Source organism: Pleuronectes platessa, chromosome 22 (assembly GCF_947347685.1).
Source record: "Pleuronectes platessa chromosome 22, fPlePla1.1, whole genome shotgun sequence".
In the NCBI taxonomy this organism is placed as follows: domain Eukaryota; kingdom Metazoa; phylum Chordata; class Actinopteri; order Pleuronectiformes; family Pleuronectidae; genus Pleuronectes; species Pleuronectes platessa.
Genome location: NC_070647.1, coordinates 6,543,822 through 6,568,417, shown reverse-complemented (window position 1 = coordinate 6,568,417; position 24,596 = coordinate 6,543,822). Strand labels below are relative to the sequence as shown.

At 44.2% G+C, this 24,596-nt stretch overlaps 1 protein-coding gene and 2 long non-coding RNA genes across 4 annotated transcripts; 1 reads left to right on the top strand and 2 right to left on the bottom strand.

Moving 5' to 3' along the window:
• Positions 1-7,400: 7,400 nt before the first annotated feature.
• Positions 7,401-9,692, bottom strand: LOC128428549 (uncharacterized). Its single transcript, XR_008333807.1, has 5 exons — positions 9,371-9,692; positions 8,882-8,940; positions 8,665-8,776; positions 8,047-8,137; positions 7,401-7,498 (listed from the first exon to the last, which is right to left on the bottom strand). It is a non-coding gene; the product is annotated as an uncharacterized LOC128428549 (long non-coding RNA).
• Positions 9,286-24,509, top strand: LOC128428547 (G-protein coupled receptor 4). Of its 2 annotated transcripts, XM_053414758.1 has the most exons (11): positions 9,286-9,441; positions 14,414-14,475; positions 14,627-14,767; positions 16,108-16,523; positions 16,603-19,116; positions 19,196-20,327; positions 20,673-20,746; positions 20,863-21,093; positions 21,596-21,704; positions 22,451-22,675; positions 23,086-24,509. In XM_053414758.1, exons 8-11 carry the CDS (start codon positions 20,923-20,925, stop codon positions 23,511-23,513), a joined length of 933 nt encoding a protein of 310 aa, XP_053270733.1. In that variant the 5' UTR covers positions 9,286-9,441; positions 14,414-14,475; positions 14,627-14,767; positions 16,108-16,523; positions 16,603-19,116; positions 19,196-20,327; positions 20,673-20,746; positions 20,863-20,922; the 3' UTR covers positions 23,514-24,509. The 2 variants fall into 2 exon arrangements, with proteins under 2 accessions (XP_053270733.1, XP_053270734.1); XM_053414759.1 differs by lacking the exons at positions 9,286-9,441; positions 14,414-14,475; positions 14,627-14,767 and having other exon boundaries at positions 15,851-16,523.
• LOC128428552 (uncharacterized) lies at positions 14,038-15,045 on the bottom strand. The gene is made up of 3 exons (XR_008333810.1): positions 14,818-15,045; positions 14,605-14,712; positions 14,038-14,415 (listed from the first exon to the last, which is right to left on the bottom strand). It is a non-coding gene; the product is annotated as an uncharacterized LOC128428552 (long non-coding RNA).
• Positions 24,510-24,596: the final 87 nt, after the last annotated feature.

Below are 24,596 nucleotides of genomic sequence, written 5' to 3'. Positions count from 1 at the left end.
CAAAAAGTACAGAGTCAAGGCACAAAATGGCTGACTGTGTGGCAAAACTTCTCCATGGGAATTGAGTATTTGTGATTCTGAGAAACAGAGTACAAAATAAAAATAAAACCTTTGTATGAGAACATGTGCATTATTGTACAATATATAAAGAGAAGGCGAATAAGTAAAAGTACAGCGTACACAATAATACAATATATATAACTGAGGACAACACAGAATACTCATCATCTTACACACAGATAATAACATTTTTAATAAAGAAATCTATTTACACTAAGGACATTTCCAACTGAATTGTAAATAAGTACATTCTTTACTTTCATGTCTGTTAAAGTAATCAGCAGCTTTCCTCCAGAGTTAAACTAATATGTCGTTCTGTTGGATTTTTCCCAGTTTATGTGCCTGATGAAGCCATCATTTTGGCACCTGTCTCCATCATCATCTCCTTCCTCTTCATCCTAATGCTCCTCTGCCTCGGCAGTGTGATCTGGTCACTGAGGCAGCAAAGCCCCGCCCTCAGCACCCAGGGAAAACAACGCTGCACTGAGTCGACGCTAAAGAAACAGGCAGTGCGTAACGTGTTGATCGTGGTGGTGCCCGCGGTGATGTCCTACCTCCCAGTCCTGATGATGTCTCCCCTGGTCTTGCTCATAAACTACACCGACTACAGTTTTGATGAGAGAATGTGCAGTGTCTTTGAGTTATCTTTTCTATTCCCCAGGCTCGGTGTGTTCATAGGCCCTCTGTTCTACTTCTCCAAGGCAAAACAAATGTGCTGCCTGAAGGGAGCACAAAACAAATGTAATGAACCAGACACCTAGGCTGTGTCTCAATCCGGGGGCCTCATCCTTCAGAGGCTGCATTTCAAGACCAATTGCGTCACAGCAGCGCGACTAGAGAATTTGAACTTGTCCCAATTCGTCCTCCAAATGCAGCTCCACCGGATGGATCTTTCCCAGGCCAACACATCCCGTGATTCATAGTGGGGCAAGCGAAGCGAAAACATCAGTACAATTCCTTTTTAAATGTAAATGCTCAAACAAACAGCATCTTTTCAAATTTGAAATCTGACATCAACACCACTGTCTGTAAACATGACGATAGAACTTCATGGATTTATCCCTTTGTAACTAGTTTTATTGTAAACATCATTAAAGAAGTAGAATTTGGTGTTTCTTAAGTGTAGAGCCTTTGAATTCTGAGGAAAATTGCATAATATCGTCAGCATATCGTCAAATATTGCTAATGATACTGAATGAATGAGCCATAGTGCTGATATTAGAATTTTGATATAGCACCACTATCTGTAAACAAGACAAACTTTGTCAGTAACTTACATTGTTCATGATCATCTTTCAAATCAGTGTCACTACATGTCCGCACTCAAAGTTGCTGGATCACTGTGATACTGATTTGCTGTTGACTAGAAATGCAGTTAGTTAGTAAAATATGGAAAATCGTCGACTTTGTCTTTTTAGATATATTTCCTCCGTTTTCGCTGCCTTAGCAGTTTCTTTCTGTCTTTCAATAAGTTAGTCAACATGAAGGGATTTATGTTCATGTGAAAGGTCATATAATAACTTAATAGTTGAAATCTATATTTATTTTCCATAGATGCAAGTGGAAGCAGCACTTTTTTGTGTTAAATGTCTTGAGTCAAACTTCATGTGTACACATTGGACGCTTTCCAAAATAGTTTTACTCTTAATTTGGATTAATCGATTTATTACCAGACAATATACAGATATTAGCCCCTTGTTGAAATAATATAATGCTTGACATGACTTCATTTGTCATCTCAGGGGCATAGGGCAACGTTGTGGGTCAACCTGCAAGATAACATCATGCTTATAGAGTCTTGTTGCATTGTCAATCTTGTTTTAATGCCTTCATATTAAATGAGATTGTATTAAAAAGCATGTGGATAATGATTTTTTGTATTTATTTCGGGATTTAATCTACAAGTAATACCAATATGGATGCATAACCATACGTTTTTTTTTGTATATAATAACAAAGTCACTGATTTTGTTAACAAATGCCGACACTGGGAGAGTCCTGCCTCTAATACAAATAATGAAACATTACTTTTTCAACAAAATTACAATGGTGACAAAGACAACAGAATTCAGACCATCATAGAAAAAACCTTTTACTTTAAAAACCTCCAACCTCCCTTCCACGTTACAGCAGATAGATCAACAACAGTTTGCACATACACATATCAGACATTTTGTCTCCAAGCAGGGCCACTTCACAATGCATTAGTGTCCATTTCGCATGGCACCGGTGGCAAACTGCAAATATTGTCCAGTACCATGCGTGTTCAAGGCAACAAAATCACATTATGCTTTAAAGACTAGAGGAACCAGTGATAAAACCAGGGTTTACATATGAAGGCCAGTCACCAGGTTTAGAATCCACCATCACACACTCTGACACTGTTGATCTCAGTGTAGCGAAAAGTCCAGGGTCACGTTGGGGTCAAATATAAAGTACTTCCTTTTTGGTAAAGCCCCTTTCCTCAGCTTGTCAGACCGAGACCACCGGCGCTGTTCCCCAACTGATTTTGAAATAAGGTCATAAGGATATAAATAGCTGTGTAGTATAATCATTCACGTCTGAGGCTGTACCCTTCAATCAGACCATCAACCTGTCTTGTGGCTGCAGTGCTGGTGTGAGAACAGATTTCTCAGCTCTGCTTCTCCACCAATTAGACCCAGAATAGAAATAGTGATGCTTCAAGATGGAGTTTTCCTTCACGAGAAGCGTGCGTGGCAATGGGATATTCAACTGTAGACACACACCAACATAACTGTCTCCCCAGCTAAATATATACAATGGCTTTTTTGTCTGTGCAGTCGAAGGCAAATACTTTTTAGAGCAACAGGTTGGGGAAGGAGCAAGGACATGAAAAACATTCTCACATGCACTGTGCGCCCCCTTCCCCACGAGTTCAGTGTTCAGTAAATGTCTAGAACAGTCTAGAGTACAGCAAGTGTGTGATATACGTGAGCACAGCATAGGCATCGTAGGGCTCAGTCCTTTAGTGCACGTTCACTATTTAAAACACATACAGAGAAATCCTCCATTTCAAAGACGACCCACCGCTTAGGTTTCTCAGTGGATACTCATTTTAAAAACTTTTGACAGACATATCTTTTGCCGAGCAGACGCTTCTCACATTCCTCTGTTGGAAAAAAAGGAAAGGTTTCTTGTTTTGCTAAAGATTGGCCCTTGTGGAGCCAAAAATGTAAACCAAGTTAATATTCAAGTATGTATTCTATTACAAAACAGAAACAGTCCCATCACAAAGCCACTCCCTGAACCAGGTTCCCTTGGTCGGTTTTGATGGTCTTTGTACCAAGGCTGGGGGAAGTAGGGCGCTAAGGGGCGGTTGCCCTACCCCCTACTGGGAGGGGATGCAACTGCAAGGCAAAATTAATCATTAAGAAAAGCTCGTTTCATTTTCTCAAGTAACATTTTAAGTGTAGCATAGATGCATTTACATAATACTTGGTTTTGAGAACGTTTGGTTTATTGTCTGTGTTCGACACGTGGCACATATGTGTTTAGGTTTGATAAAACCGGTTCTAAAACTGATGTAAAAGTACATTGTATCTATCTATCTATCTAACATGCTGTTGGTCACTTAAAGCCAGGGTTGGTCATCCTGGAAAGGCTATAGAGCAGAATACACTTTGGAAAAAATGCAGAAACATCCCAGCTCCCACCCCAAAACACATGAACTTGGACTGCCAACTTATTGAAGCCCACTCTTCCGTGACACCCGACTATCATCTCTGCTTCAGCCTTATCTCTCGGGCCTTTTCTTATTGATAGTTGTCAGGACGTGAAGAGGATTTTAAAAAATACCATGTAAAGATTTTCAGAAATAACTCACCAACCCTACCTTTAAATTAATACTAAAACCACTTATGTTGCACTACTGCTACTACTACTACTTCATTGACCCAAATTGAGAATATAACGTCTCCTTGTTTACCATTTCAACATGTGTGTACTTCTCTCTTTTCTGTAACAAGTTTACACTGGCATCATCCACACATGGTTGAGGTCTGCCCTCTTGTGTCTGCAGCCAGCTTCTCTTGACACCAGTGGGTTCAGTTGTGCGAAATCAGATCAGTCGGTGGCAAAATGTAACGTTCATGGCAACTGGCAAGAAAACGGCACAAGAGCACGTAGAGGGGCAGACGGTCAGTGTGCCCGCCAGAAAGGCCAGTGCAAGTCCTCAAACTGACCCGACTGACCCATGTTTATATCCGTCTCCAGCAGGCTCAGGATCACCGCCATGGCTGCCTCGTCGTTGCTAAAGCTGCTCAGGCCCGGCACCACCATGATATCCAAGTCTAGCTGGGACGACACCTACGACCATCACATCCTATTACACAGACTGGAACATTGAATTGCCATTAAAAGGAACTAAGCCGGTGAATCAATGAAGACAGATGAAACCATTAAGAACCATTAAGACCTGCAAATATTTTCTATAATATACTCAAACAAAAGTGAAGTCACAGACAGTCTTAATCATTAACTGTCTTTATCATTGAGTCAAGTGCTAGCTGCTCCGGCAGGCCAACAACAAATTTGTACAAAAGTACTTCTATTATATTATCAGATAAAAATGAATGCATGTGCTTTGCATATACTTTGAAGGTTTAGTGTTATGAACATCACGTTGTTGGGCCAGAGCCCAGCGGGGTGCCACCAGACACTGGAGCCGAGTGGAACAAAGGGTTGTTAAACTTTGGGCGGGAAAACATCCTCCTGCAGGCTCAAGAATCTCCCCCTGGTGGTGGAAAAATGTCCTGGGGTTTGCCTTGGAACCCCGCTGATTTCCAAGCCCCGCCCACTCAGATCCATTTCTGACACTCAATTGGCTTAAAGCCAGCATCATCCTATGACCAACTCCTCAAGGAGGAGGACCTCTCAGGTAGAACAAAACCACTGAGACCCCAAACATCGCAGCCATTTTACCCTGCTCTGAAGACAACACCAGGCCCCCTTCGGGGCCTCCCAGCTGATTTAGGTGCTAAAGGGGGCAACCAGAGTTATTTTATTTCATTTCTTTTATTTCTTTATTCAGTCGACGTTTTTATTTTCAAAAGGACTTTTGTTATTTTAACTTGAAGAGGCCGCGCACAGTAACTCGCTCGCCGGTCGAGCATCACAGACTTTCTTTCCAAATCCACAGCGGCGTTACCGCTGTTCATCCCTGCAGAAGAGACGAAGCTGAATCCCATTCCAAGAGCAAGAGAAGTTCGCTCGATTCGGCCCAGCGCTGATCTCCGTTGCAACCACGAGACCCACCGGAGCACCGCTTAAGAGGCCAGGACACTGATTTTGTTTTCCAGGAATCCGCCCGTTCGCACACATCCTGGGGTTTAACGAGACATTCACTGGACTCCCGGAAATCCGCACCCCACGCGCAAGCAACACCGCGGAGGTCACAGTAAGAGGCTTTATTGTCTGGGCAGATGTTAATCTAATACGTAGCGTATTGTTTTAATACTTGAACGTATTTGTTTTGTATGAGACCGCCGAGTCTCTAATGTTTAGCGGCAACTCGCCACTTCCGGTTTCCGGTTACGGCCTTGTGCCACAGTTTTTAAGCGCCGTGAGCAGCGTTTCCAGCTCATTGTGACCGTTTGAACAACTTTAAAGAGACTTTACCGTTCAAACCTCAGCACACAACGCCACTTGGGTGCTGAGTGGTAAAGTAAATGTAACTTGTCTCTGACGGTGCTTTTAAGAGCTTTGCTCTCTCCTTGTATGCTCTCTCTCTCTCCTTCTAAACCGACCTATACACACATCCGACCTGTATTTAGAATACAGTTCATGTAACATAGTTAAATCTATATTCAGAGAGGCTGGACACATCTGGAAGCCATGCGGCCGAACGCCAAAGCAGAGACAAAGAATTCTCTTTGTCTGAAAATCCCTTGGTGTAATTCATGTGACGACCACCAGTGTGAGCTCCGGCCACATGGTGTCATTAACATAGACTCCATTTTGAATAACGCAAGTTAAACCACCATTTTGAATCTATTATTGCCACGCCTCCTCTCTCCCTCTCCTCCCATTCTGGCTCTAAATTCACAACGGCTCCGCCATCTTGTTTTGTAGTCAATCCGCCATTTTGAGAGTTTTTAGGCCTTGATTCCACGAATCATGATCGGCCGCCATCTTAGATGTGACGTGACTGCGTCATCGCCACGCCCCCTTCTTTTTCTCTCTCTCTCTCTCGCTCTCTCACACACACACACACACACACACACACACACACACACCCACACACACAGACACACAGACACAGAGACACATTGATAGATACAGACAGATACACACACACAGATACACATAGATGAATACATGTGTTTTTCTAAATTGTGATAAGCGGCTGCTGTTGTTATCTTTGAAATATGGGAGTTTGTTAAAATGATGAATCATTAAATAACACTAACTTTATTTCACATGCATACACATAGACACACACACACAGAGAGACACTTTGACACAGACACACACACACACACCGAGACAGACATACATAGGTAGACCGCCGGTTTTACATGTATTTTCTGAATTGTGATAAGTGCTGCTGCTGTGTTTATCTTTGAAATATCGGAGCTTGTTAAAATGATGAATCATTGAATAACATTAACTTTATTTCCCCTTTTTAATAAATGCTTTTGTAATTAAAGTATCTGTAGTCTGTGATTATTTGTGCATATGTATGTGATTGCAGCTGGATTATGATTGCCTGTGCTCGAACTTAGTAGCCTTCACTGTTAATTAAATAATTATTAATATTAAATATTGAGATTATTGATTTGACATTTATCATTATGAGACTGATATTTATAGATTGTATCGTTGGTCCCTGTAACCAGGGTGGTGCCCCACGACAATAAGCAATGATTACAGATTTGTATTATTCTTAATTGATATTTTTATTGTTTTCATTAATTATTTGAACTATTATTAATGGATAACCGTATCATTTCTAATTAAATGTGTTACATTTCTTAATTAATAGCTTTATCATTTTTGATTATTTTTAAGAAATAATTGTTATTTTAATAATCATATTTCATGATTATTAATAATTAGCCAACGTCAATTCTACTCCTACTATTGCACAACAACGTCAAACCAAACTGCATCTGTACAAATGTTATTTTTCTAAAAATTAAACTGGATCACCTGATGAAAAGCCTGCAGTTGTGAATTCACTGCTCAACAATATAACGAGAGCTTGACTGAGGTCGGGCATTTTGAGCCTTTGGCCTGGTTTTGTGATCACAGTTCATTTTCTTATTATTATTTGAAGACAAGTAAATTAAACTTGATTTATGATTAACTTGGGGACAGTACCTGTGCTTTCAGACGTTGCACTGCCTGTGCCCGCTGCCGTCCTCGAGTCGGACTGGGACAGGGACAAACTGCCTGCTGTGTCCTCTCTGCTGGATGCCTGGAGAAATAAAGACATTTTACTCAGAAACCAAGGTTTCACCCTTTTCTGAACTGTGTATTTAAACCCAAGATTACAGGTTGTACAAGAAGTTTACCCCTTATTAATTTCTTGCACACATTTTCTCTTACGTGTGAATCAAACTGTCAGGTTTACAGAACACTGACTGGAAATACAAGAGACTAGCTTTCACTTTCATATTAACATTACACAGACCTAAATTTGCACAACACTGTATGTTACTGTTCAGTAATTCTGCATGAAAACTTAAGGTAAATATCACAGGACGTATAAAGTAGCAAGCCATGTACTGATGGCACTAAAACTGACAGCAAATCAATTAAAGCAGGAAAAACAAAAAACATGCCTCTAAGGAGTAGAGGAAAAAGTTCATCTCTCAAAAAACTAAGGTAAAGAATAAATATCAGAGCTAAAGTACTATACACACACACACACACACATACATATATATATGTATATAGCATGAGAAAAAGCTCAACAATGGCAACCAAAAGACTGTCCTTCTCCTGCAAATTTCAGTCACTCACACTCCTGCTGGTTTGAGGGGAAACCAGTGGACATTTCTCCTGGGCCGAGCCAAACGGACTGGAAGCTCCGCTTGATGGAGAAGAGTTCATCCTGCTCAAGAATACAGCAGCAAATACAAAAATCACTCTTATATATTTACACAAGTAAACTGCGGGGTACGCTGACCAAAACTTTGGTACACAACTTGCTGTCGTCATCACTTTTAAATTATTTAACATAATTTAAAATCAATTAGCTAATGAATAATTAATAATCAGCTAATTAAATCAATCCGTCAAATATTTAACATTTGTCACTGCGTGTAAATTAAATAAACTTTTTTATAGCCCTGCGATTATAGAAACTTGCAAGCAGGTGGTGCTGCAGCCCCATCAGCAATACTGTCCTGTTCTCAAGGATTCATTCTGCAGCAGCAGGACAATGAGCTAAACACAACTCAAAGCTTAACTTGTGGAGTCTCAACAGCAATGGAACATACCAAAGACTGTGATATTCTAAATTACAAATTTTCAAAAATACAACTCTAAATTGAGATGCTGACATCATCATTTTTAGATGATGAGAAATAGTTTTATGTGCGAAACAGATAATTACAATTGTGTATACACTCCATGCACCTGTAGGTGTTGATGAGCTCATTGGCGATTTGGGTCCCGATACTGCCTGCATAGATCATTGTGCCCAAACCACTGGAAAGGCCGGGAATTATGGGCATTTGCTTAGTGTCAGCTGTGAAGAAAAGGAGAAAGTTAAATCATTGTTAGCATAATGTTAAAAAATACACACACAAGAGATAAATGCCTGACGAATAAATAATCTGTATTTGTTTTTTACCTTGAAGCGTTTTGGAGTCGACTGCTTCATCCTCATCTTTTGTGTGACTTGGCTCTCTGCTGTTGAAAAGGAGTACACACACTACTTTATGCATGATTATAGTATATAGTATGAATATAGTATATATAACGTATGGTAATATGAAGCAGGATGTGGACGAGGTCAACAATAAAACGTTTTCCCCAGGGTTAACTAGATATTATCAGTTATTAAAGCTGTAGAATATGAATACAAGCATGTGAAATCTCATTCAAGAAGCAGCCCTGGAAGTTATTGGAATGGGTAATTCGCAGTGCTTTATCGGATGTGTAGTTTCTTCACTCTTGAAAGATTTTCTGAAATGCCACTTGAGAAAATTAATGGGATATTTACTTCCTGAACCGTTCTAAATGTGGACGGTCACTATTTCACTCTCTAGTGATTCTGTATCTAAGGTGTTGTGACACAAGAAGGACGTAACCATACCCTGGCGGATGACGCAATACTTACGAGATGACCCTGTTTGTGTCACGGTTTGAGAAAGGAGATGGACCCAGGATGCAGAGGTTACAAACAAAAAGGTATTTAACATATAAAGAGTCTTTAAACAAGACAAAAACAAAACAGGAACACTAACAAGTAACACTGGCCACAAGGCGCACGGAGAACCAGGAAGCTCCGGACGGGAGAGCTGGTCGAGACAGCAGGACAAGACAAACCATATCTCACGACGTGTAGAAACGAGTAGCACAACAAGTGAACCGACAAAGGGCTTGGGGAACACAGAGGCTTAAATAGAGACACAGGGAAGGCTGGGAAAGACAATCACCAAGACAGGAAGTGACACACACGAGAAGCTGGAAACAACACACAAGGAAGGCGAGACTACAAAATAAAACAGGAAACAGAACACACAAGGAGACAGAAATTACCAAACTAAAATGACAGGACGTCACAGTCCCCCCCCCCCCCCCCAAGGACCGGATCCCAGACGGTCCAAACGTGAACCGAGACGGGAGGGAGGAGGGGGGAATCGGAGAAGGGTCTCCGGGATGTGTCCAGGGCCCCGGCCCGATGGCTCCGTGGCTGCTCAGGGACAGAGTTCTGAGGCTCGGGAGGACGGCACCATGGCCGCTCAAAGGCAGAGTTCTGAGGCTCGCGAGGGCGGCATCGTGGCCTCTCAAAGGCAGAGTTCTGAGGCTTGGGAGGGCGGCACCGTGGCCGCTCAAAGAAAGAGTTCTGCAGCTCGGAAGGGCGGTCAGGAGCCAAGCATTGGAGCTCCTCAGGCGGGTGGCCCGAAGATCGGACAAGGGCAGAGGGCAAGAGCTCTGACCTCAGCCACGGACGTGGGGCAAGAACTGGAGCTGGCACCGCTAGGATCTCCGACGCCGGTACTAGAGTGGCGTCTGCCGGGACCCTCCGGCATGGGACAGGGACTGGAGCGCGGACTGGAGCAGGGAGCGGAGCTGGCACCGCGAAGACCTCCGACGCCGGAACCAGAGTGGGGTCTGCCTGGACCCTCCGGCGCTGGACAGGGACTGTAGCAGACGCCGCTGTAAGGACCACTGACGTCGGAGAACGAGAGACATCAACTGGGAGCCTCCGGCGCGGAGCAGGGACTGGAGCCGACGCCACTGGGAGAACCTCTGACGTCGGAGAATGATAGACGTCAGCTGGGGGCCTCCGGCTTTGAGGGACTGAAGCCGACGCCACTGTGAGGACCTCTGACGTCGGAGAATGAGAGACGTCAGCTGGGGGCCTCCGGCGCGGAGCAGGGACTGGAGACGACGCCGCTGTGAGGATCTCTGACGTCGGAGAATGAGAGACGTCAGTTGGGAACCTCTGGCGCGGAGCAGGGACTGGAGCCGACGCCACTGCGAGGACCTCTGACGTCGGAGGATGAGAGACGTCAGCCAGGAGCCTCCGGCGCGGGGCAGGGACTGAAGCAGGCACCGCAAGGATCTCCAACGCCCTCTGGAGGTGGACAAGAACTGGCTTCCACTCAGTCAGGGCTGTGGGTGGCTGGTGTCTGTGAGTTGGCTTCTGAAGAGTGAGGCTTCGGGGTCCTCACTCGTGCGCTGCACGAGTGGCTGCCTTTACACAGCAGCTCTTGCTCACCACTGAGCCTTTTATGTTTATTTTCTGTTTTATTGTGTTATTTGTGTTACTTTTCATTTGTAATTGTTGTAGCGCGCTATGGCAACAAGACTCGTCAAGTTTGTCGCTTGCTTTTTGCTGCTTATTGCACTTTTTACCACCGTGTCCGGGGATCCAGCACACAGCCGCGGTCCCATTGTTTACTCCAGGGAACAGCTGTTAGCGTACCGGCACATGGCGCTGCTATCTGGGGAGAGACCCGAGGTCTCCCGCGAGCTAAGGAGGAAGAGACGTGGATGCCGAGCAGGAGCAAAACGGCGCGCCAGGAGGAGACGTTTTAAACCCGTTCTCCCCTCCATCATCATGGGAAACGTACGGTCTCTCCCCAACAAGATGGACGAGTTATCAGCGCTGACTCGCCATCAAATGGACTACCGTGAGTGTAGCGTCATATTGTTTACGGAGACATGGCTAACGGAGCTAATTCCGGACACGCATGCTACACTGGACGGCTTCCGCATCATACGGGCGGACAGGACAACGGAGAGCGGGAAGAGAAAGGGAGGAGGTCTGGCAGTGTTTGTTAATGACAGATGGTGTAACCCTGGGCACATCACTGTCAAGGAGCAGACCTGCACCAAGGACATTGAGCTGTTAGCCGTTAGCATGAGGCCAAGCTACCTACCACGGGAATTCTCGCATGTTATCGCGATGGCTGCGTATGTTCCCCCCTCTGCTAATGCTGAGGCGGCCTGTGACGTCATCCACTCGGCGACAAGCAGGCTGCTGACACAACACCCCAATGCACTCCTCCTTCTCTCTGGTGACTTTAATCATGCCTCTCCGTCCTCCACTCTACCCACATTCACCCAGTATGTCACCTGCCACACCAGAGACAATAAGACACTGGACCTCTTATATGCCAACCCCAAGGAGGCATACTCTTCATCACCTCTTCCTCCCCTGGGAAGATATGACCACAACCTGGTGCACCTCCTGCCTGTGTACAAACCTCTTGTGCAAAGGCGGCTAGCTGTGACTCGCACAGTAAAAAGATGGTCCGAGGAAGCCAAGGAGGCTCTGAAGGACTGCTTTGACTCTACTGTGTGGGAAGTATTCACTGATGACCATGGGGAGGACATCGACAGTCTCACTACCTGCATAACGGACTATATAAACTTCTGTACGGAGAACACCGTCCCCACCAGGACTGTACGGTGTTTCTCCAACAGCAAACCATGGATCACACCTGAAATAAAGGACCTCCTCAAGGAAAAGAAGAGGGTCTTTAGATCAGGTAACAGGGACGAGCTAAAGACTGTGCAGAGGGAGCTGATGAGGAAGATAAGGGACGGGAAGGGTCTACAGGACGAAGATGGAGGACCAGCTGCAGCAGAACAACATCAGCAGGGTCTGGAAGGGCCTGAAGAACATGTCTGGTTTCAAGGGGCCCAACCAACAGCCTACGGGGGACCAGAAGTGGGTGAATGACCTGAACTTGTTCTTCAACAGATTCGATCAGCCACCCACCCCTCCCCCCATCCAGTCCTCTCTGCTGCTGCAACCCCCTGTGGACTGCCCCCCCTCTCCCCCGCCCCCTCCCCCACAACACTCGGCTCCCCTTCCACACTCCTCATACACCACAGTCCACAATCAGCGACCCACCCCCCCCCCCCCCTCAGTCCCAAAGACCCCGCGACCCAAGGACTTCAGCAGCTTCATACCGGTGGCGTTAACATCCCACCTGATGAAGACGCTAGAGAGGCTGGTCCTTGCACACCTCCGCCCCCTGGTGAGCTCATCTTTGGACCCGCTCCAGTTTGCCTACCAGTCTGGCATCGGGGTGGATGACGCTGCCACCTGCAAAAGTACTCTGACGACTCTGCAATCATCGGCCTCATTTCCGCCGGTGATGACAGGGAGTACAGAGAACTGAACCAGGACTTCATAACATGGTGCCAGCGGAATCACTCCAGATCAACTCTGGAAAAACCAAGGAGCTGGTGGTGGACTTCCGCCGGAGTAAACACTCTCCTCCGACACCAGTGAACATCCAGGGAACGGACATTGACATCGTGAGATCCTCAGTACCTGAGTGTTCACCTGAACAATAAACTGGACTGGACTGATCACACACAGGCTATCTACAAGAAGGGACAGAGCAGACTCTATCTGCTGAGGAGTCTGAGGTCTTTTGGTGTGCAGGGAGCACTCCTGAGGACCTTCTTCGACTCGGTGGTGGCATCAGCCATCTTCTTTGGAGTGGCCTGCTGGGGCAGCAGCATCTCGACAGCCGACAGGAAGAGACTTAACAAACTCATCAGGAAGGCCAGCAGTGTGCTGGGGTGTCCACTGGATACGGTGGAGGTGGTAGGAGACAGGAGGATGGTTGCTAAGCTATCCTCCCTGATGGACAACTCCTCCCACCCCATGCAGGACACCCTGGCAGCTCTAAACAGCTCCTTCAGCCACCGGCTGATTCACCCCCGGTGTGTGAGGGAGAGGTACCGCAGGTCCTTCCTTCCTGCTGCTGTCAGACTGTACAACCAGCTGTGATCCCATTGAACACACAACACAATTCGTGCAATTTGTGCAATTTATTTAATTATTTAATTTAATTGTTTAATTGTATTATTTAGTTGTTCTACTACTTACTATTCATTTACTTATTTACTATTTACTTTTTTGCTCATTGTTGTTTTTGTTTCTTACTATGTTGTTTTGCTTTTCTTTTGCTCTTGTTGAACTGTACCTGTGCTGCTGCTGTAAACCCTCAAATGTCCCCACTGTGGGACTATTAAAGGATTCTATCTATCTATCTATCTATCTCCCAGAGCCAGGCGGGTTCCCTCGAAAGTGTTTGAGCGTCCCCACTCCAGCTCCGACATCAAATAATCAAAATAATAAACTCTTTCAAAAAAACTAACCTCTGCTGGGTCCATAGTTTTGGGCGGTTCGTTCTGTCACGGTGTTGGAAATGAGATGGACCCAGGGTGCAGAGGTTACAAACAAAAAGGTATTTAATATAAAAAGAGTCTTTAAACCAGACAAAAACAAAACAGGAAAACTAACAAGTAACACTGGCAACAAGGCGCACGGAGAACAAGGAAGCTCCAGACGGGAGAGCTGGTCGAGACAGCAGGACAAGACAAGCCATATCTCACGACGTGTAGAAACGAGTAGAACAACAAACTAACCGACAAAGGGCTTGGGGAACACAGAGGCTTAAATAGAGACACAGGGAAGGCTGGGGTAACTAGCCACAGGTGCAACACATTAGGACTGGGAAAGACGAAACTAAAATGACAGGACGTCACAGTTTGAAGACACGATAAAATCAACTTCTTTGGTCCATGTATTCGTGAAACTAAACCACTGACTCTGAAGCGAGACATAGGAGCCATGTTTTGTCTTGAACTTGCAGCACTGTGTCTCAATCTTCTCTTTGCTTCGAAGAACTGCGGAGCGATAGGACATGGGTGTCAACACAAGGCACAGAGAAACATCACAGAAATAAGGTACTGTTGACTAGAGAAAAGGTCACATTCTGTAAAAAAAAAAATTAAGCATGTGCTGCATTTTCAGGCATGATAAACATCTTGTGTTGAGCGACGATTATCGAATCTAAATTGTCTTCGCTCCTTCACCTTGCCTGTGTGTCTCTGCGAGGTGCTGGAGGTCGTCCTGGTGGAAGTACTCGTAACACGACGTGCCAAGAACTTCCTGCGGCAGATTAACCGATGACAGTAGTGGCTCTGCAGGGAAGAGGGGATGAAAAGTTTCATTACTTTTGCCCTCTCCACCTCTCAGGTTAGTGCCGCTCCAAAAAACAAGTGACGGTGGAATGAAAATGCGGTTACTGTTTAAATGAGCCTCTCCACACGCAGCCAGTCGTAGACGCCTCTCTTTTTTCCCGCATGCTTGCAGTTTGAACTGGATCCCAAGCAACTGAACACTGAAGGTTTTTATTTGTCCTTAATTCTTACTGAACTACTACGGCTGCTGCACTCTGCCAGAGGAGCTCTTCCAAAGAAGCCCTGCTTTCTTCCAGCCATCAGAGACGTCAGCTTCATTTAGCCTGTTGACAAAGGGACATGACGAGTTGTACTAATTTAGTTTAACCTTTTGACGCTCAAGAGAAAATAACCCACAGAGGAGGAGGTCTTCAATCGATGGCCAGCACTGTTTGGCCAGCTCTCAGACATGCTGACTTTTTAAATAGTTTATATTTATTGTGTGATTGGATCCCTATCACCCTCCCTGAGGTATTTAATCTCAATAAAACAACTTAATTATCTATACAACATATTTTAATTTCAACATAGAGACTTTGAACAGAGCATGTGTGATTTAATAAAAAGCTTCTGGGTCACTTTTCTGATCAGTTGTACTAGATTGACGACCTGGGCAGCACTGTGAAATGTGAAATGCCTCCGTTGGCTGCTATGAGTTTAACTCATTCTGTCACATCATTATTTATAACAAAAACACGTCTCATGGTCGGCAGTAACAATATAATATAGAATATGTCATAATCTCAAATGGGTTTAGGAACAAGATGAAAATATAACACTCAAATTCGGACTTGAAATCAACACCGGGCAGATTGATAACTGCAAATGATTGTCACACATTGAATCAGTTATGTCCAGTTTCAGCCCAGGATATATTCAGATAATGTCAGATTTATTTCCCACAGAAAATAACGAATTTTCAATTTACTTGTCAGATGCTGTGGGACGAAAGCTTTGTGCAGATAAAAGCACTGATATGTAAATTTTGAGCAGGAGGAGCCATGTGAGACGTGTCGACCTATAAAATAACCTGAAATCTCAGCTTTTTGTCTTAATTTAACTTTTTTTTTTTTATCTAAATCTTGAGCTTTTAAAACCGTGTGAGGCCCCTTTACTGTTGCTTTAGTTTACACTGGGGCTTTTTTATATTTAACAGAAGGACTTGAGTAGAGACACTAACAAATCAGCACTTTATACATGTCTTTTTTGGAAGGGGGCGGAGTTTGAACGTCTTGGAATGGACCGTCCTAGATATTTCTTGAACTGTTTGTTGTACAATAACGAGACTGCCATAAAAAGCTCAATAAAGAGATTATAGTTTAGTTCAACAGTTCACGCTTCATGTTGTGCTTTCAGTGCGTGCTGCCTCCAACGGAAGAGAGAGAACAAAAGATGAAGGAAGAGAAAAAGCAGAGGAAGGAAGGAGGGATGGGAAAATGTACCAGAGGCTCGACCTACTTTATCATTGTGTCACGACTGTTGAAAATGTGGAGACAGCTTCATTTGCCTGCAGAGCGACACTGACGCGTGACGAGGATGGAGCTGTTTGTCTGAGGACGCTGGTGTGGTGATAGTGTTTTGTGTTGTTTGGTTTTTGCTGTGTTCTCCTCCTTCCCTTCTGTTTCTCCCTGTGTGGTGTTTGTGGCAGGGGGCGTGGCTGGCTCGTGGCTGTAGCAGGTCGAAGGAAACCTGCTTCCAATCCATCTAATCATCCCCTCCATATAAGCCTGGTTGTCTCATCACTTCGACGCCAGATTATTCCGTCTACTATGGTAGCAAGTGCGCAGCAGGAACTCTCGACTTTCGTGTCATTTGGATGTACTCTTACCTTTGTGCTTCTCTTCAATCCAGAACCTTCGTGTGCCTCACCGCTCGGCTCCTCATCCTCTACTCTGCCAGGATCTCCAAACCAGCCAGCACCCTGACACTCCAGCCTACTTCTTCCTCAACGGCAAATAAACTCTGTTCATTTACCCACCAACAACCTCTCCGTGTCTGCTTTGGGGTCCAAATCTTCACTTAAACATAACAGAATAATCTTGCCAAGACATGGACCCCGCAGACGCGGAAAAATTCAGACTGGCTCTTTCCCCCCAGGGAAATCATGTGGGGCAGCACGAGGTGGCCTTAATCGAGGTAATGGAGGCTCTCACCAACCTAACCTCCACGTGGCTCGGATCAGCGGCCGGATGGAACAATTATCTACTCACTTCACCACGCTGACGGCGTCGTCTCACGCTCCAGCTCTTCGCTTCGCCGGGCTCTTCTTCCACTCAGCCCAGGTAACCCTTCATCCCCACACCCGCTAGGTTTACTGGTCAGTCAGGGTCAGGTAGACAATTTCTTTTTCAGTGTAGCCTCGTTTTCGAGCAGCAGCCATATACTTACGCTACAGACAAGTCGCGGATAGCTTTTGTTATGAATCTCCTGTCAGAGAGAGCCGCGGCTTGGGCTGTAGCTCTCTCTTATAATAACTCATCGGTTTGTTTTTCGTTTCCCTCCTTCCCCGAGGAGTTCCTTAAAGTGTTTGAACACCCTCTGCGCAGAAAGGAGTCTAGTAGCCGGCTCCTGTCGCTGCGGCAGGGAGAAGACTCCGTAGCTAAACACTACTTAACTTCCGTATCCTAGCGTTTGAGAGCGGGTGGGATGAGAGAGTGTTGCAGGGTTTTTTTTCTTCGGGGATTGAGGGAAGAGTTGAGAAATGAATTAGCCGCTCGGGATGAGACCACCTCGCTAGACGAGTTAATTTCTTTATCAATTCGTTTAGATTCTCATCTTCACGAGCGGCGCAGTGAGAGGTCAGGGAGAGTTAAGCCTGAAACATGCTTCTGCGTTTTCACGGGCCCGTAAGCGCAAGAGCCCTTCCGGGTCCCTTACGTGCTTATGTATCCCTCCTTACGTGCTGACGGGTGTCGACCCCCTTTTATAAAATTTACGGCAAAGCTCCGCAAGCTCACTCAGCCCGCAAGGCTGTGATTGGTCTGCTCTACATCCCTTCTGGAGCTGCATTTCCGGTTTCATGCTCCATAATACAGGCAGAAACAACGGGAGATTTAGAAGAATGAATATGGACCAAATAGAAGAGCGTTTGGCAGAAGAGATCCGAAAGTATGTCCACTTGTATAACCCGTCACTGACTGGCGTATTTGTCCGCCTGAAAAAGGCTACAAGGAGGCGCAGTAGCTATGTAAATAAACAATCGATGAAGAAGAAAGAAGGCGTCTCTCAGGTCGTCTTTGACAAAAAGCATTACTCCGCCTAGTGTTCTGGCGCGGAATTGCTTTGTAAGACGCGCAACGGTTGGGGAAGCATGAATGACAACGAGTCTTGCGCCACAGCGGCGTGAAAAGACGCAGACGCAGTCGCAGAAGCATGTTTCAGGCTTTAGTCACACACCTCCCGTGATTCGGACAATGAGCCCTCCTCAGCGGGGGCTTACGCCCTCTCTACCTACACCATCATGTCCCGACAGGATGCCTCCTCGGACCGCTCCTTCCTCTCCCGGTCCCGATGAACCCATGCAGCTGGGGAGGACGAGACTCAGCTTCTTTCTCACCCAAAGAGGGTTTTTGCTTTAGATGGCAGGCTCTTAGCTCAGGTCACCCACCACACGGTGCCCGTTAACCTGATGCTATCCGGTAACCATCGTGAAATGACATCCTTTTTTTTTATTCCATCTCCGGCTTCCCCAGTAGTGCTAGGGCTCCCCTGGTTAAAGCTGCATAACCCTCACATTGACTGGTCCACCGTCTCCATTCTCAACTGGAGTCTTTTCTGCCACTCGCATTGCCTCTATTCCGTCACCCCGTCAACCTTTTCTTCCACACCGTCACCTCCCAAGCCAGTGGACGTCAGCTCCGTGCCCTCGGCTTATCATCACCTCCGGGAGGTGTTCAGTAAGGACCGCGCTCTTTCTCTTCCCCCTCACAGACCCTACGACTGCTCTATTGATTTGATTCCAAACGTTCCCTATCCTTCCAGTAAGTTATATAATTTATCTAAGCCAGAGAGAGCTGCCATGGAAACTTATATTACAGACTCCTTGGCCACTAGACTAATTCGTCCATCGTCATCTCCGTTGGGGGCGGGTTTCTTTTTTGTTGAAAAGAAGGACAAGTCGCTGCGCCCCTGTATTGACTTTCGGGGCCTCAATGACTTTTTGTTTTGTGTTTTGTGTTGTTTGGTTTTTGCTGTGTTCTCCTCCTTCCCTTCTGTTTCTCCCTGTGTGTTGTGTGTGGCAGGGGGCGTGGCTCGCTCGTGGCTGCAGCAGGTCGAGGCACACCTGCTTCCAATCCATCTAATCATCCCCTCCATATAAGCCTGGTTGTCTCATCACTTCGACGCCAGATTATTCCGTCTACTATGGTAGCAAGTGCGCAGGAGGAACTCTCGACTTTCGTGTCATTTGGATGTACTCTTACCTTTGTGCTTCTCTTCAATCCAGAACCTTCGTGTGCCTCACCGCTCGGCTCCTCATCCTCTACTCTGCCAGGATCTCCAAGCCAGCCAGCACCCTGGCACTCCAGCCTACTTCTTCCTCACCGGCAAATAACCTCTGTTTATTCTGATTTACCCACCAACAACCTCTCCGTGTCTGGTTTGGGGTCCAAACCTTAATTTAAACATAACAGCCGGGTCTGAGTGACAGGGCAGAGATTCAGATGGTGAACGAGGCCGTGCAGATCTCAGAGACTGTCATGCTACATGTGTAGGCTTGAGGATTGATGAGCTACAGGGTTGTTTGTGTGAATGATGCAGGCTTTAGTTTACTGGGAAGAAGAAGAAGAAAATAAAAAATAAAAATATCTGATCATATTTTGTATTAACTATTGTACAGCAACAGTAAATACGTATAGAATGAAGGAAGGAATGATGGAAGAAGAGAAGGACAGAAGAAGGAAAGAAAGGAGGAAAGCTTGTACAGTAACAGTATACGTATAGAATGGATGGATGGAAGGAAGGAAGGTATGGTGGAGAAATGGATGGAAGGACAGTAGAAAGAAAGAAAGAAATAAAGAAGCAACCAAATAAGCAAGGAAAGAAAGTAAGAAGCCAAGAAAGGAATAAAAAAGAAAGGAAGGAAGCAAAGAAAGGAAGAAAAGGTGGAAGTAGAGAAGAAATAAATAATAATAATAATAAAAGCTTGAATTTATATAGCGCCTTTCAAAAGACCCAAGGACGCTTACATATGTATGTGGGGACAAAAGAGAAAAGAAAAGAAAGTAATTTGCACTAAACAGGATAGAAATAAACAGCACCAATGGCAGAGACTGAGGTCAGAGGCCTTAGTGAACAGGTGGCGTTTGCGAAGTTGAGGAGAAGCAAAAAAAAGGAGCAGGGTGTGGTAGTAAAATCAGGCAGTAAACAGAATGCATGCAATGGAAATCACCTAAGATTAAGCTGTGCAACACTTTCCATACAACATACTTCTTTGCATTTAGTGGTGGAAAATCACCACTCGACACCTGCTCATTTGTTTCTGTGACGGCTCTGAGGGAAAAAGCTGGAGGAGCACAGAGTGGAACACACCGGGAGGAATAAAGGCTGTGAGAGTGGATAGGAGGACATACAAACAGGTAATGGGGAGTTGGTTTTTTATCTTATATGAATAGAATACAGGTCTAAAGTGAGGCATCAGCAAATTGAACAAATCATTAAATATCATGATGGTGTAAAATACTTAATTGACCATGTAAAGTTTAAAACACAATTTCACTTCAAGCGGAAACATTTAAATTTAGTTAAATCTGCGAGGCAGTTCAGCATTTGTCAGCACGGAAATCTCTATAGCTACATTTTTATTTACTCATGCCCTTTGGTTGCATGAATAATTTAAAAGGGTGAATGACAAAATCTCCTTCCTGTGGCGCAGGGAATGTGCCAGATATCAGAATATTTAGGAGTCTTTGCCCACGTTCTAGGTCTTGGCACTTTTCCAACGTGACGTACTCGTGAGAAGCTGTGACCCTGTTTCGTTGAATCAGCAGGGATTCAAGTAAGTTCTCAGGACATTTCCGTATTTCGATACAGTTGCAGTTTTCATAATTATTATATCTATGATTAAAACAGGATGAAGTCAAGTGTTGGTATTCACTATTTTTCCCTTGGCAGGTTTTGTCTAAGACTTTGTATCAGAGATTTGCAGCATCACCTCCTGAGCTTCTCAGCGACATGATCGAGTCGGGGTTAAAATCTGAAGTTGTCGATTGGATGTGTGAAGGGCAGGCGTGGGTTAACGTCTGGTATGTCCTCGATATGGTCATCCTGATCACAGGGGTGTTGGCCAACGCCGCCCTGCTCTGGCTGTTTCTGATGGAGAGGAAATCACTGTCTGCCTCGAAGGTACAGTGGTGCCATGTCTCCGGTCCCACAAATCATTGCAAATGATCCCTTTCTCATGTCTTCCAGTGCTTCTTCTTGAAATGTATTTTCTTGTAGTTATTTTCAACTTTTTTTGAACTATGAAATACTACAAAAATAAAAGATTTTGAGTTGATATCTTACAGACTTGTGGTGTGTCTACCTTGGATGGTTAAAATATTATGGCTGATAATCTAAATCCTTTAAATGAGTTGGACTTTCACTTCCGGAACCACACTGTTAATTGAGTGTTAAGAAAACTCAAATCTTGACCGAACAGAAAATTCTCAAAATTTTCTCCAAAATTTTAAGTCAATCCTAACCCTATCTTAACTTTTCATGATTCAGTAATGGTAAAATTGGATTATAGTCCAATGAGTTGATTTCCCCTGTTGTTTCCCCTTTGAATGTGTAGCTAATACAGCTAATACAGAACAATATTTAAAAGAATTCACCTCTGAAACCTAAAACCTTTGTCTTTCAGGTTCTAGGTTTGAATCTGGTTGTGATGGATCTCATCTTCCTGTGTACGGTGCCTGTGAACTTCATAAATCGGGATCTATCAGTCATACAAAACCGGTCAGGCTATAACCGTAAGGACCTTGTTAGACCCACAAGGGTTAATCCTCATGTTGGCACCGACTCCTGATCGAGCCGTGACCCTGAGAGTTTTTAAGCTGTGTTTGCACAGTCAGCACTTGTAAGACCCTGCACTGTCAGAATATAAACTACATCAAAAGACATATAAAACATGTTGGCTTAAAATTATCTTGTTTTGAGGGAAATTATCGTGCAGGAGTCATTTCACAGAAAACAAATAGCCAGAGCTTAAATCATTTGTATATTATAAAATATAATATTTGGCACTTCCTTCAAATTTTGGAACATTACAAAATATGCTGACATAAGTAAACTTGGGTTTACCTGAGAGAGAGAGTTCAAGCTACACCTCTAAATCCTCCATCCGTGATTGGCTGCAAAGTCGTCAGGTGATATGAGATGCGTAATAAAACAGACGCATGTTCCATTTTCACGTTCATCATTGCAACATGTTATGATGAAGGATCCATATTTTACAACTCGTATTATATAACTCCTAATACTGTCATTAACTGATGAAATTGTCGTACTTTGTGGGAATTTTGATATCATTTATATATAGGAGGCAAAAATATCGTACAAATATTCATTGTACCTTTAATGATGGGTCTCCGACAGCAGTATCTCTTCATAAATAGGGTTTTCTTTTGATTTTGAATTTTATTTTCTTAGCCAATACTTAGTAGAATTAATCAATTAAATCCACTGCAAAGCTAAACCCCTGTTACTGTTTATCCAGCACACTTCCCAGACTCTTTCAGTTCTAACCAATTGGATAAGACAGCAGGTGTCTGCAGCATGTTCAACCTGATGGGCTGCCCCCTGCTGCTGACCTGCATGTGTGTGGAGCGCTACCTGGCAGTGATGAGGCCGGTGCTGTACCTGCGCGTGAGGAAGTGGGAGTACCGAGTGGCCATCAGCGCCACGGTGTGGGCCATCACCCTGGTGTTCGTTGTGGCTAGAAGTAAGAGCCGCGTTCAGCATAGGAGCTCTGTGGCTGAATTTGTTGTTTGGAAAGACTGTGTGACAAAACTTCCCTATGGGGATTAAGTATTTGTGCTTCTGAGAAACAGAGTACAAATACAAATAAAACCTTTGTAAAAGAATATTTGCAATATTGTACAATGTATAAAAAGAAGCCGAATAAGTAAAAGTACGGTGTACACAATATTACAGTACATATAACTGAGGACAACACAGAAAACTCTTCATCTTACAAACAGATAATACAAATTTTTATAAAGTAATATATTTACACTAAAGACATTTCCAACTGAATTGTAAATAAGTACATTCTTTACTTTCATGTGTGTTAAAGTGAGCAGCAGCTTTCCTCCAGAGTTAAACTAATATGTCGTGTTGGATTTTTCCCAGTTTGTTTGCCTGATAAAACCATCATTTTGGCCGCTGTCTCCATCATCATCTCTTGCCTCTGCATCCTAATGCTCCTCTGCCTCGGCAGTGTGATCTGGTCACTGAGGCAGCAAAGCCCCGCCCTCAGCACCCATGGAAAACAACGCTGCACAGAGTCGAGGCTAAAGAAACAGGCAGTGCGTAACGTGTTGATCGTGGTGGTGCCGGCGGTGATGTCCTACCTCCCAGTCCTGATGATGTCTCCCCTGCTCTTGCTCATAAACTACACCGACTACAGTTTTGATGAGAGAATGTGCAGTGTCTTTGAGTTATCTTTTCTATTCCCCAGGCTCGGTGTGTTCATAGGCCCTCTGTTCTACTTCTCCAAGGCAAAACAAATGTGCTGCCTGAAGGGAGCACGAAACAAATGTAATGAACCAGACAACTAGTCTGTGTCTCAATCCGGGGGCCTCATCCTTCAGAGGCTGCATTTCAAGAGCGATTGCGTCACAGCAGCTTGACTAGACAATTTAAACTTGTCGCAATTTGTCCTCCAAATGCAGCTCCAGATGGATCCGTCCCAGGCCAACACATTACATGATTCATAGTGCGGCAAGCAATGCGAAAATATCAGTATAATTCCTTTTTAAATGTACATGCTGAAACGAACAGCATCTTTTCAAATTTGAAATTTGACATCAGCACCACTGTCTGTAAACATGACGATAGAACTTCATGGATTTATCCCTTTGTAACTAGTTTTATTGTAAACAATCATTAAAGAAGTAGAATTTTTTGATGTTTCTTAAGTGTAGAGCCTTTGAATTCTGAGGAAAATTGCATAATATCGTCAGCATATCGTCAAATATTGCTAATGATACTGAATGAATGAGCCATAGTGCTGATATTAGAATTTTGATATAGCACCACTATCTGTAAACAAGACAAACTTTGTCAGTAACTTACATTGTTCATGATCATCTTTCAAATCAGTGTCACTACATGTCCGCACTCAAAGCTGCTGGATCACTGTGATACTGATTTCCTGTTGACTAGAAATGCAGTTAGTTAGTAAAATATGGAAAATCGTCGACTTTGTCTTTTTAGATATATTTCCTCAGTTTTCGCTGCCTTAGCAGTTTCTTTCTGTCTTTCAATAAGTTAGTCAACATGAAGGGATTTATGTTCATGTGAAAGGTCATATAATAACTTAATAGTTGAAATCTATATTTATTTTCCATAGATGCAAGTGGAAGCAGCACTTTTTTGTGTTAAATGTCTTGAGTCAAACTTCATGTGTACACATTGGACGCTTTCCAAAATAGTTTTACTCTTAATTTGGATTAATCGATTTATTACCAGACAATATACAGATATTAGCCCCTTGTTGAAATAATATAATGCTTGACATGACTTAATTTGTCATCTCAGGGGCATAGGGCAACGTTGTGGGTCAACCTGCAAGATAACATCATGCTTATAGAGTCTTGTTGCATTGTCAATCTTGTTTTAATGCCTTCATATTAAATGAG